Here is a 14,485-nt window from a genome sequence, read left to right on the forward strand (position 1 = left end):
AGATTTACTAGGCTGATTCCTGGGATGGCGGGCTTGACGTATGAGGAGAGATTGGGTTGACTAGGCCTATATTCACTAGAGTTTAGAAGAATGAGAGGGGATCTCAAAGAAACCTATAAAATTCTAACAGGACTAGACAGGCTAGATGCAGGGAGGATGTTCCTGATGGCTGGGGAGTCCAGAACCAGGGGTCGCAGTCTCAGGATACGGGGGATGCCATTTAGAACCGAGATGAGGAGAAATTTCTTCACTCAGACGGTGGTGAACCTGTGGAATTCTCTACCGCAGAAGGCAATGGAGGCCAAATTATTAAATATATTCAAGAAGTAGATAGATATATTTCATAATGCCAAAGGGATCAAGGAATATGGGGAAAAAGCGGGAACAGGGTACTGAATTAGACAATCAGCCGTGATCTTTTTTGAATGGCGGAGCAGGCCCGTAGGGCTGAATGGCCTACTCCTGCTCCTGCTCCTATTTTCTATGTTTCTATGAACATTGTGAATATGGAAGCATCATCGGAGCATTGAGCGAGACATTGCCAGAATGAAGTTGGAAATTTTGTGCTCGTGGGAATTCGGTGTAGAGGGGGAAATAGGGGCTCCTTTTCTTATCCTTTTTAGCCTCCAGTAGCTGGTGAGTCGTCTTGCTTTGACTCCAAGGTAGGTGAGTGCAACTTTCCATTACTTCAGCTGTGTAAATTATTAACTAATTGAGTAATTTTAAATAAAAGGTTGTACAGAGATGGCATGGCTGGCAGTGTGCTGCAACTGCAGCATGTGGGAATCTGTGGAATGCACTGCAATCCCGGAAAACCATGTCTGTAGTGTCTGCAGCTTGCATGACTTCATCTCAGAATTGCTGAGCTGGAGACTGAGTTGCATACATTGTGGAGCATCAGGGTGGGGAAGAGTTACCCAGACACTTTGTTCCGGGAGGCAGTATCGCCCGTTAGAGTAGGAAGAACATTAGAGATGTCCGATGGTCAGGGACAGGAGGGTATGACTGTGAGTGAGGCAGGTAGGTAGAATCAGTATGTAGTGATGGAGAAGCCTCAGTTCCTGACCTTGTCCAACAGGAACGAGGTCCTTGCTACCTGTGTGGATGAAAAGAAAGACTGCAAGGTGGATGAGTGGACTGACCATGGCACCATGGTGAAAGATGCCATTCCAGTGGGGGGAGTGAAGAGGAATGTGGTAGTGATAGGAGACAGTATAGTCAGTGGGATAGATACTGTCCTCTGCAGCCACGACTGGGAGCTCAACGGCTGTGTTGCCTGCCCAGTGCCAGGGTTAAGGACATCTCCTCGCAGCTGGAGAGGAACCTGGAGTAGGAGGGCGAGGATCCCGTTGTTGTGGTCCATGTGGGAACCAATGACATAGGTAGAACCAGAAATAATGTTCTGCTTAGAGAATTTGAGGAGTTCGGGTCCAAATTAAAGCAAAGAACAGCAAAGGTAATCATCTCTGGATTGTTACCTGAGCCATGCACAAACTGGCACGGGGTCAAGCAGATTAGAGAAGTAAAGGTGTGGTGTGGGAAGAGGGGGTTTCGATTCTTGGAATACTGACATCAGTACTCAGGGAAGAAGGAGCTATTCCATTGGGATGGGTATCTCTTGAACGGGGCTGGGACCAGTGTTCTGGCCAATTGCATAACTAGGGCTGTGGATAGGGCTTTAAACTAACAGCGGGGGGAGGGTTTTAGTAAAGGGAAATATAGAAATTCAAAGAGAGAGGTCAGGGCATCGGACCAGGTTAGTGATGTGGGTAAATGCCAACAGAATGGGACAGGAAGGGACAGAGAGTTTAACAAAAATTGTACATTGTCAAATAAGATCATTGCAGGGAATAGAGGTAAAAAATTAAATTAAAGTTCCTTTGTCTGAATGCACGAAGCATCTGTAATAAGATAGATGAACTAGTAGCAGGAATAGAGGTAAATGATCAAATCTAATTGCCATTACCGAGGGAAATGAATATTCCATGGTACACAATATTTCAGAGACAGACACAATGGAAAAAGAGGAGGGGTAGCCCTGATAGTAAAGGATGACATAAGGATATTAATAAGAAGGGATCTGGTCTCAGAAGGTCATAGAGTCATAGCGGGCCAAGTGCAGGAATATGGGATTAGAATAATTGGGTGCTGTATGGCTGGCACAGACACGATGGGCCAAAGGGCCTGTCATGAAGTAGAATCAGTTTGGGTGGAATTTAGGAATAGCAGAAGTCAGAAAACACTGGTGGGAGTAGTTTACAGGCCCCCTAACAGTGGTTATATTATTGGACAAAACATTAAACAGGAAATTATTGGAGCTTGTAACAAAGGTAATGTATTAATTGTGGGAGATTTGAATCTGCATATAGACTGGGACAATCAAATTGGAAACAGTGGTCTGGAAGATGAATTTGTAGAATGTTTTCGTGACAGTATCTTGGAGCAATATGTTGTAGAACTGACTGGGGATAAAGCTATCTTAGATCTCGTATTGTCTAATGAAACAGGGTTAATTAGCAACATCGTATTAAAAGATCCACCGAGAAATAGTGGTCAAAATACCATTGAATTTCTTGTTAAGTTTGAAAGTGGCACATTTCAAGCACCATCAAGAATCTTAAACTTAAACAAAGCCAATTACGAGGGCAGAACTGGCTAAGGTTAATTGGGTAAATAGACTGGAAGGTATGGCGGTAAATGAACAGTGGAAACATTTAAAGAAAACATTCAAAGGATTCAACAAAAGTACATTCCGTTCAAAAACAAAAACTCGACAAGACAGACCCATTCGTGGCTCACTCAGGAAGTTGAGGAGAGTATTAGACCAAAAGAAAATGCTTACAATGTTGCAAAAAATAGTAGCAAGTCTGAGGATTGGGAGAGTTTTACAAACCAGCAAAAGGCCACCAAAAAGTTGATAAGGGAAAAATAGAATGAGAGTAAACCAGCCAGCAATATAAAAACAGACTGTAAAAGCTTTTGTAAGTACATAAAAAGAGAGTAGCTAAAGTAGACGTTGGTCCCTTAGAGGCAAACAGCAGAAATCATCATGGGGAATGAGGAAATAGCAGAGGCATTGAACAAATATTTTGTGTCTGTCTTCACAGTAGAAGATACAAGTTCTATACCAGAAATAGGCAGTAACCTAGAGGCTAAAAAGAGTGAGGAAATTAAGGAAATTAATATCAGCCAAGAAAAAGTATTGGAGAAACTTGAGGGATTAAAATCTGACAAGTCCCCGGGACCAGATGCCCTACATCCTAGGGTTCTTCAGATGATTTTCCAGAATTCCTTAGATTTAGGAATGGTCCCGTCAGATTAGAAGTTGGCAAATGTTGCACCACTTTTCAAGAAAGGAGGTAGAGAAAAAACAGGGAACTACAGGTCAGTTAACCTAATATCAGTCGTTGGGAAGATGCTGGAAACTATTATTAAAGAAGTCTTAGCAATGCGCTTGGAAAAGCATAGTATGATTAGAACAGGTCAGCATGGTTTTACTAAAGGAAAATCCTGTTTGACAAATTTATTAGAATTTTTGAGGATGTAACTCAAATAAAGGGGAACCAGTAGATGTAGTATACCTGGATTTCCAAAAGAAATTCAATAAGGTGCCACATAAAAGATTAATAGGCAAGATAAGGGCTCGTGGTGTTGGGGGTAATATAGTAGCATGGGTACAGGATTGGTTAACAGACAGGAAGCAGAAAGTTGGCAGAAATGGGGCATGTTCAAGTTGGCCGGCAGTGAATAGTGGGGTGCCACAAGGATCAGTGCTGGGGCCTCAGCTATTTACACTCTATATTAATGACTTGGATGAAGAGACAGAGAGTAATGTATCTAAGTTTGCTGATGATACAAAGCTCGGTGGAAAGGTAAGCTGCTGGGAGGACATAGAGAGGCTGCAAAGAGACATAGACAGGTTAAGTGAGTGGGCAATAAGATGGCAAATGGATTATAATGTATGGAAGTGTGAAGTTGTTCACATTGGTGGTAAAGATGAAAAGCAGAATATTTTTTAAAAGGTAAGTGCTGTTGTTCAGAGGAACTTAGTGTACTCGTACAAGGAATGCACAAAGTTAACATACAGGTGCAGCAGGGTATCAGGAAAGCAAATGGCACGTTGGCCTTTATTGCAAGGGGATTGGAGTACAGGAATAAAGAAGTCTTACTAAAATTGTACAGAGCTTTGGTGAAACCGCACCTGGAATACTGTGTGCAGTTTTGGTCTCCACATTTAAGAAAGGATATACTTGCACTGGAGGGGGTGCAGTGAAGATTTACTAAATTGGTCCCTGGGATGAGGGGGTTGTCCTATGATGAGAGGCTGAGTAAATTGGGCCTATATTCTCTGGAGTTTAGAAGATAGAGGCGATCTAATTGAGACATATAAGATTCTGAAAGGGCTTGATAGGGTAGAAGCTGAAAGATTGTTTCTGCTAGTTGGGGAATCTAGAACGCGGGGGCACAGTCTCAGGATAACGGACCAATCATTCAGGACTGAGACGAGGAGAAATTATTACACTCAAAGGGTTTTAAATCTTTGGAATTCTGTACCCCAGAGGGTAGTGGATACTTCATCGTTGAATACATTTAAGGCTGGGATAGATAGATTTTTGGTCTTGCAGGGAATCAAGGAATATGGGCAATGGGCAGGAAAGTGGAATTGAAGCCCAAGATCAGTCATGATAGTATTGAATGGCGGAGCAGGCTCAGTGGGTCATATAGTCTACTTCTGCTCCTATTTCTTGTGTTCTTGTATTGTGAATATGGAAGCATCATAGGAACATTGTGGGATATGGAGTCATAGAGTTATACAGCACAGAAATAGGCCCTTTGGCCCATTGTGTCTGTGCTGGCCATCAAGCACCTATCTATTCTAATCCCATTTTCCAGCACTTGGTCCGTAGCCTTGTATGCTATGGCATTTCAAGTGCTCATCTAAATACTTCTTAAATGTTGTGAGGGTTCCTGCCTCTACCACCCTTTCAGGTAGTGTGTTCCAGATTCCAACCACACTCTGGGTGAAAAATCTTTTCCTCAAATCCCCTCTAAACCCCCTGCCCCTTGCCTTAAATCTATGCCCCCTGGTTATTGATCCCTCCGCTAAGGGAAAAAGTTTCTTCCTATCTATCATTTCAATGCCCCTCATAATTTTATACCTCAATCATGTCTACCCTCAGCCTCTCTGCTCCAAGGAAAACAACCCTAGCCTATCCAGTCTCTCTTCCTAGCTGAAATGCTCCAGCCCAGGTAACATCCCGGTGAATCTCCTCTGCACCCTCTCCAGTGCAATCACATCCTTCCTATAGTGAGGCGACCAGAACTGTACACAGTACTCCAGCTGTGGCTCAACTAGCGTTTTATACAGCTCCATCATAACCTCCCTGCTCTTATATTCTATGCCTCGGCTAATAAAGGCAAGTATCCCGTATGCCTTCCTAACCACTTTATCCACCTGAGCTGATGCCTTAAGTGATCTATGGACAAGTACATGAAGGTCCCTCTGACCCTCTGTACTTTGTAGAGTCCTACCATCCATTGTATAGTCCCTTGCCTTGTTAGTCCTCCCAAAATGCTTTACCTCACACTTCTCAGGATTAAATTCCATTTGCCACTATTCTGCCCATTTTACCAGCCCATCTATTATCATCCTGTAATCTAAGGCTTTCCTCCTCACTATTTACAACACCACCAATTTTCGTATCATCTGTGAACTTACTGATCATACCTCCTATATTCATGTCTAAATCATTAATGTACACTACAAACAGCAAGGATCCCAGCACCAATCTCTGTGGTACACCACTGGTCACAGGCTTCCACTCGCAAAAACAACCCTCGACCATCACCATCTGCCTCGTGCCACTAAGCTAATTTTGGATCCAATTTCACAAATCACCCTGGATCCCATGGACTCTTACCTTCTTAACCAATCTCCCATGCGGGACCTTATCAAAAGCCTTACTGAGGTCCATGTAGACTACATCAACTGCCTTACCCTCATCTACACATCTAGTCACCTCCTCAAAAAATTCAATCAAGTTTGTTAGACATGATTCTAAAAGGCATTAAGGTGGACAAGTCCCCAGGTCCGGATGGGATCTATCCCAGGTTACTGAGGGAAGCGAGAGAGGAAATAGCTGGGGCCTTAACAGATATCTTTGCAGCATCCTTAAACACGGGTGAGGTCCCGGAGGACTGGAGAATTGCTAATGTTGTCCCCTTGTTTAAGAAGGGTAGCAGGGATAATCCAGGTAATTATAGACCGGTGAGCCTGACGTCAGTGGTAGGGAAGCTGCTGGAGAAGATACTGAGGGATAGGATCTATTCCCATTTGGAAGAAAATGGGCTTATCAGTGATAGGCAACATGGTTTTGTGCAGGGAAGGTCATGTCTTACCAACTTAATAGAATTCTTTGAGGAAGTGACAAAGTTGATTGATGAGGGAAGGGCTGTAGATGTCATATACATGGACTTCAGTAAGGCGTTTGATAAGGTTCCCCATGGTAGGCTGATGGAGAAAGTGAAGTCGCATGGGGTCCAGGGTGTACTAGCTAGATGGATAAAGAACTGGCTGGGCAACAGGAGACAGAGAGTAGCAGTGGAAGGGAGTTTCTCAAAATGGAGACGTCTGACCAGTGGTGTTCCACAGGGATCCGTGCTGGGACCACTGTTGTTTGTGATATACATAAATGATTTGGAGGAAAGTATAAGTGGTCTGATTAGCAAGTTTGCAGACCACACTAAGATTGGTGGAGTAGCAGATAGTGAAGGGGACTGTCAGAGAATACAGCAGAATATAGATCGATTGGAGAGTTGGGCAGAGAAATGGCAGATGGAGTTCAATCAGGGCAAATACGAGGTGATGCATTTTGGAAGATCCAATTCAAGAGTGAACTATACAGTAAATGGAAAAGTCCTGGGGAAAATTGATGTACAGAGAGATTTGGGTGTTCAGGTCCATTGTTCCCTGAAGGTGGCAACGCAGGTCAATAGAGTGGTCAAGAAGGCATACGGCATGCGTTTCTTCATCGGACGGGGTATTGAGTACAAGGGCTGGCAGGTCATGTTACAGTTGTATAAGACTTTGGTTCGGCCACATTTGGAATACTGCGTGCAGTTCTGGTCGCCACATTACCAAAAGGATGTAGATGCTTTGGAGAGGGTGCAGAGGAGGTTCACCAGGATGTTGCCTGGTATGGAGGGCGCTAGCTATGAAGAGAGGTTGAGTAGATTAGGATTATTTTCATTAGAAAGACGGGGGGACCTGATTGAGGTGTACAAAATCATGAGAGGTATAGACAGGGTGGATAGCAAGAAGCTTTTTCCCAGAGTGGGGGATTCAATTACTAGGGGTCACGAGTTCAAAGTGAGAGGGGAAAAGTTTAGGGGGGATATGCGTGGAAAGTTCTTTACGCAGAGGGTGGTGGGTGCCTGGAACGCGTTGCCAGCGGAGGTGGTAGACGCGGGCACGATAGCGTCTTTTAAGATGTATCTAGACAGATACATGAATGGGCAGGGAGCAAAGAGATACAGACCCTTAGAAAATAGGCGACATGTTTAGATAGAGGATCTGGATCGGCGCAGGCTTGGAGGGCCGAAGGGCCTGTTGCTGTGCTGTAATTTTCTTTGTTCTTTGATCTCCCCCTGCCATGCTGACTATCCTTGATTCATTCCTGCCTCTCCAAGTGGAGATTAATCCTGTCCCTCAGAATTGTTTCCAATAGTTTCCCTACCACTGATGTTAGACTCACTGGCCTGTAATTACCTGGTTTATCCCTGCTACCCTTCTTGAATAATGGTAGCACTTTTGCTGTCCTCCAGTCCTCTGGTACCTCTCCTGTGGCCAGAGAGGATTTGAAAATTTGTGTCAGAGCCCCTGCTATCTCATCCTTTGCCTCACAACAGCCTGGGATACATCTCATCTGGGACTGGGGATTTATCCACTTTTAAGCCCATCTAATCCATCTAACATCTAATACTTCCTCACTTTCAATGCTAAATATGGGAGCATTATATGAACATTGTGGGATATGCGTTCATCATAGGAACATTGTGAATAATGGAACATCATAGGAAATTGTGGGATATGGGAATATCACAGGAACATTGTGAATATGGGAGCATCATAGAAACATTGTGAATATGGGAACATCATAGGAATATTGTGAATATTGGAATATCACAGGAATATTGTGGGATATGGGTACATCATAGGAACATTGTGAATATGGGAGCATCATAGGAATATTGTGAATATGGGAATATCACAGGAATATTGTGGGACATGGGAGCATCATGGGAACATTGTGGGATATGGGAGCATCATAGGAATATTGTGGGATATGGGTACATCATAGGAACATTGTGAATATGGGAGCATCATAGGAATATTGTGAATATGGGAATATCACAGGAATATTGTGGGACATGGGAGCATCATGGGAACATTGTGGGATATGGGAGCATCATAGGAATATTGTGGGATATGGGTTCATCATAGGAACATTGTGGGATATGGGAGCATCATAGGAATATTGTGAATATGGGAATATCACAGGAATATTGTGGGACATGGGAGCATCATGGGAACATTGTGGATCTGGGAGCATCATAGGAATATTGTGGATCTGGGAGCATCATAGGAATATTGTGGATCTGGGAGCATCATAGGAATATTGTGGGATATGGGTACATCATAGGAACATTGTGAATATGGGAGCATCATAGGAACTTAGGAACAGGAGTAGATTGGAAAATTTCAATTGTCCCAAAGTCAACAGCTTTTTGTGAACGTGTGTTCCAAATTTCCCTTTAAAAATGGCGGCAGCGCCTGCACACCGGCAGCTGACATCTTTGCTAGCAATGGACAGCCCTCCCGTCCATGTGATTGGGGGAGGCGGGCTGCCCCAGCCTTTTAAATAAGCCGCCGTGTGGGCGATAGCAGTGGCTCTTTGGCGTGCGGCCCGATTATTTTTTTGAGCTCATTGCCGAGATCGGCGGCGAACTCTTAAAATCCAGCCCGTTAACTCTGTTTCTCTCCCCATAGACGCTGCCTGACCTGCTGAGTATTTCCAGCATTTTCTGCAATTATTTCTGATTTCTAGCAACTGCAATATTTTGTTTTTGTGTTTATTTTAATACTCTGGGTGGAAACCATCAGATCCTGCAGATGTATCCATCTTAAGTCCTATTATTTTCTCTAATACCATTTTTAACTTATATTAAATCCACTATGTTCTTCCCCTTGATTGAATTTTTGTTCCCTTGTGGTGCTGGTGTTTTGTTTTCTTTCTCTACTATGAAAACAATACAAAGATCCTCAATTGACAAGTCTAACAGCTTATTAGCCATTTTTAAAAAATTCATTCATGGGATGTGGGCGTCACTGACCAGGCCAGCATTTATTGCCCATCACTTATTGCCCTTGAGAAGATGGTGGTGAGATGCCTTCTTGAACTGCTGCAGTCCATGTGGGGTAGGTACACCCACAGTGTCGTTAGGAAGGGAGTTCCAGGATTTTGACCCAGTGACAGTGAAGGAACGGTGATAAAGTTCCAAGTCAGGATGGTGTGTGACTTGGAGGGGAACTTGCAAGAGGTGGTGTTCCCATGCATTTGCTGCCCTTGTCCTTCTAGTTGGTAGAGGTTGCGGCTTTGGAAGGTGCTGTCTAAGGAGCCTTGGTGCATTGCTGCAGTGCATCTTGTAGATGGTACACACTGCTGCCACTGTGCGTCAGTGGTGGAGGGAGTGAATGTTTGTGGATGGGGTGCCAATCAAGCAGGCTGCTTTGGCCTGGATGGTGTCGAGCTTCTTGAGTGTTGTTGGAGCTGCACCCATCCAGGCAAGTGGAGAGTATTCCATCACACTCCTGACTTGTGCCTTGTAGATGGTGGACAAGCTTTGGGGAGTCAGGAGGTGAGTTACTCGCCGCAGGATTCCTAGCCTCTGACCTGCTCTTGTAGCCACGGTATTTATATGGCTACTCTAGTTCCGTTTCTGATCAATGGTAGCCCCTAGGATGTTGATAGTGGGGGATTCAGCAATGGTAATGCCATTGAATGTCAAGGGGAGATGATTAGATTCTCTCTTGTTGGAGATGGTCATTGCATATGCATCTGTCTTTAATGGGCCCACATTCCCGTTTACAATTTTCTTTCTCTGAGTATATTTACAGAAACCTTTATTGTTGGCTTTGATATCCCTTCCAAGTCTTTTTTTTCATAATTTCTTTGTACCACTTGAGGTTTTAAATTACAGCTAATAAAACCCTAAAGTTATAAGTACAGCATGTTATTTTAATGAAACTGCACTCTTGGACAATTTTCTATGTTTGAAAACAATGAATATTGTTTTCTCTTTATTAATAAGAAAATTTTCAAAGTTACAATTACTTCTGAAATAGTAATCCAAATAGGATAAATTCATTAGTTTTCCTGCAATTCTCGTTAGACACAAGGAAAGGGGCTTTATAATTTTAAAGAAATTTTTAGACTGATTGTACATTGATTTGCAACAAGTATAATTGGGAAGCATTAGTGAAAAGATATTTGTTCTTGGTACACTGGTCCTAAGTACAAAGGCAAGAGAAGATGACGATGAGATGGGAACAGCATCGAATATGATAAATGATTATTGATACATCTCAGATTGGCCATTAACAGTACAATCTGATTATTGATGTGGCACAGACTGATAAAAGATGGGTTATTTATATGGTACAGATTAGCTCCTCTCCAGCAGATTAATGGGAAATTATTTATTAATTTGTCATAGATTTATAGGAAATGGATTATAGGTATGGCGTAAACCCCTAAGAGATGTGTTATTGATAGGATAAAGATTGCTCTCTCATCAAATTTGTCTGTTAAGTATTAATGCCAGTATCACTTTAATGCAAACTGTTTCTTCCAACTCAACAAAGTACCATAGAAAAGGCTACTACTTAAGCTGAAAGCCGTAGGACTCTAGGTTAAATCTTGGGGATGGATAATAAACTGGCTGATGGGTTTAAATCAATAGATACTTGTTGGAGGAACTGTCAGGGTGAGGGTTGTACTAAATGATATGCCCCAAGGATTGCTGTTGAGACCACTACTGTTTTTGTTTCAATGAATGGCTTACATTCAGAAACCCAATGCAAAAAGTCAAATTTGTAGATTATACCAAACTAGAAAAGACAGTGGAATTGGATGAGGCAGTCTAGAAGCTACAGAATAAGTTGAATAAAATAGGTAAATGGACAGAAACGAAACAGGTAAAATTTAATGTAGACACATGTAAAGTATCACACAAAGGAATGAGGAATGGCTGCCATGCACGTTCCATGAATGGTGCTGAAGTAGTTAAGGTTGAAGTTGAAACATACCTCGGAGTTTTAGTATACTCAACACTCAACATGGCCAAAAAATGCAGAGCACCAACCGACATAGCAGAGTTCAAGTCAAAGGATGTCATGATCAAACCATATAGTGTTGTGGTCACACTACACTGAGTCCAGTCTGATCACTGAGACACAAGGGAGAAATTCAAGAGTTGGAGGAAGTGCAGAGATGAACTATGAGCCTGGTTCCTCGTGTTAGAGGGGTTGAGCTATGAGGGAAAAGTTGAAAAGCTTAGGCTCTTCATCCTCGAAAGGAGGCATCTGAGAGGTGCCCTTACAGGAGGAAAGAGGACTAGAAAGGTTATGGAAAAGATAAATCAGAAAATTACTTCAAACTAAATTGCCCAAATAGGACAATGGGACTCGGGTTCAAACTAATATATAGGCAAATTTAGGATTAATGTCAGGAGCTTCCTCTTCACAGGTTTACAGGAAGTGTGATCACTACACAGAATTGACTTTCAGTTAGAGTGGTGAAAGTTTTTTTTTATTCATTCATGGGATGTGGGTGTCACTGGCTAGGCCAGCATTTATTGCCCATCCCTAATTGCCCTTGAGAAGGTGGTGGTGAGCTGCCTTCTTGAACTGCTACAGTTCATGTGAGGTAGGTACACCCACAGTGCTGTTAGGAAGGGAGTTCCAGGATTTTGACCCAGCGACAGTGAAGGAACGGTGATATAGTTCCAAGTCAGGATGGTGTGTGAAAGCCCTGAAATCATTTAAGAGCAATTGGATGCTGCATTGGGAAGAACTTAGGGTCTTTCTAGATGGACAAATCATAATGGACTGAATGGTCTTCCTGATAATAATGTATCATGTGTTATCATCTTGAACAGAGATAACCAGGTAATTTTTGAAATGTTCAAAGTTGCTCTAAACACCAGAAATAGTTGACTTGCTGTGGGGGTTATTGCAGCAGAACACAAATCAACATACTGTGAAAAAAGAACATAAAAATGAATATATTAACGGTATGCTGAATAATTGCCTTTAACTGAATTTCCTGCCTTGTTCCTTTCGATGAGTCCTGCTTCACTGTGGAGAAATGTAATTTATATTAGCATGTTATGAACAATCACGGCAGACAATTATGTTAACAAGAAAATCACTGAAACTAACCGCTGTTACAAACATTTCTTCTTTAATTTATAATTTTATAGACATGAAATAGTTCGATCTGCTTCCGGCCTATTTCCTCAAATGAAGCTTGCATGCAAATCATGACCTTTACTCGTACTTCTTGGAAGCTGATCTGAAACAATGTCAAAATTTTGATGACACTAAATAATTGAATTCACTGATTGACTTACTGGAATGTGTACGCAGGTGACCTGACAGAGCGTCTCTGCGTCGACAGGCGTAATTACAGAGGTGACATTTGAAGGGCTTTTCACCAGTGTGAAGTTTTATGTGGCGCAGAAGATTTCCTTTCTGAGTAAAGGATGCTCCACACTGATTACAGTGAAATGGACGTTCACCTGCAAAAGTGAGAGATGTGAAGTTACCATTAATGATTTAAAAAGTTCACCCATTTTACTTACACAAACATTCATGTAATATAATTGGGGGCAGATTGTTGCAGATTGCAACATAAGTTTGCAGTGTCCCGTTGCGCTAAAGTCTTTCTTGAAAAACACAGGCAGTAAAAATTGAAGAGAAGCTGTTTGCTGGCCAGTAACAAATGGGCACTTTCAGTGGTTCACGCACAGAAAGTGCACCATCCATGATTTCCCACCTGTTCATTGTTAACACACAGAAACTATGATGGGCAGGTGCCTGAGCTCTCAACACATGTTCTGGAGGCGAATCTGTGTGTACGAATGTGCATTTGTAAAATTAACCCTTATAAATATTTCAAGATGCTAAAAAGTGATCAGGAACATGCATTTGATGCTGATCAACATGAACTATAAATTCAACAAGTGAATGTTGCCTTAGACCAGGAGTTCACGCTGATTTCCTCTGTTTATGCCATGTATGAATGGGTGTCTCATCAGGCTCACATTAATGTTGAGTGACAGACAACATTCCAACAGGCTCTGACTTTTGAAACTTCAATGGAGTTTTAAATTGGGGACCCAATTTGGTGGGAGAGATGAAACAAATATTCTTCTCAAGGCTCTTCGATAATCCACATAATGCCAGTAGCATAATGTGAGCATTATGGCTATCCTAAAAATTAGTAATGCTGCTCTTGAAAAATGTTTTTGCTCTACTGCAGTCAGCCTTGTTCATTGTGCAGACTTTTCACTAATCGCAGCTAGATGGCAGAATTCTGACTGTCTGTAATACAGGCTATTGTGACTCGGTTACCTCAAAGCCCTGGCTCATCTTCAGAATTGTTACAGCACAGAAGGAGGCCATTCGGCCCATCGTGTCTGCACCAGCTCTCTGAATGAGCAATTCACCTAATGCCATTCCTCCCTTCTCCCCTGCACATTCTTCATTTTCAGAAAACAGTCTAATTCCCTTTTGAATGCCTCAATTGAATCTGCCAAAACCACACTCTTCGGCAGCGCATTCCAGATCCTATCCACTCGTTGCGTGAAGAAGTTCTTCCTCATGTTGCTTTTGCTTCTTTTGCCATCACTTCAAATCTGTGCCCTCTCATTCTTGATTTTTTCACGAGTGGGAACAGTTTCTCCCTATCCACTCTGTCCAGACCCCTCATGATTTTGAATACCTCTTTCAAATCACCTCTCAGCGTCCTCTTCTCCAAGGAAAATAGACCTAACTTCTCCAACTTTTCATCATAACTGAAGTTCCTCATCCCTGGAACCATTCTCGTGAATCTTCTCTGTACTCTCTCCAATGTATTCACATCTTTCCTAATGTGCGGCGCCCAGAACTAGATGCAATACTCCAGCTGAGGCCAAACTAGTGTCTTATACAAGTTCAACATAACCTCCTTGCTCTTGTACTATATGCCCCTATTAATAAAGACCATGATACTGTATGCTTTGTTAACTGTGTTCTCAACCTGTCCTGCCACCTTCAATGACTTATGCACATTATATTAATGACCTAGACCTTGGTGTACGGGATACAATTTCAAAATTTGCAGATGCTATGACATTTGGAAGCATTGTGAACTGTGAGGAG

At 42.5% G+C, this 14,485-nt stretch overlaps 1 protein-coding gene across 4 annotated transcripts in view; it reads right to left on the minus strand.

Moving 5' to 3' along the window:
* Nucleotides 1–14,485, minus strand: part of LOC137348261 (zinc finger protein Aiolos-like) — a 213,415-nt gene that overhangs the window by 74,171 nt on the left and 124,759 nt on the right. For all 4 annotated transcript variants that reach the window (XR_010969106.1, XM_068013689.1, XM_068013688.1 and 1 more), the window contains exon 6: nucleotides 12,694–12,861. Coding sequence is in view for 3 of the 4 variants with exons in the window: in XM_068013689.1 (XP_067869790.1) it covers nucleotides 12,694–12,861 (168 nt within the window). In the remaining variant the exon portion in view is untranslated. The remainder of the gene's footprint in view (nucleotides 1–12,693; nucleotides 12,862–14,485) is intronic.

Source organism: Heterodontus francisci, chromosome 33, assembly GCF_036365525.1.
Source record: "Heterodontus francisci isolate sHetFra1 chromosome 33, sHetFra1.hap1, whole genome shotgun sequence".
In the NCBI taxonomy this organism is placed as follows: domain Eukaryota; kingdom Metazoa; phylum Chordata; class Chondrichthyes; order Heterodontiformes; family Heterodontidae; genus Heterodontus; species Heterodontus francisci.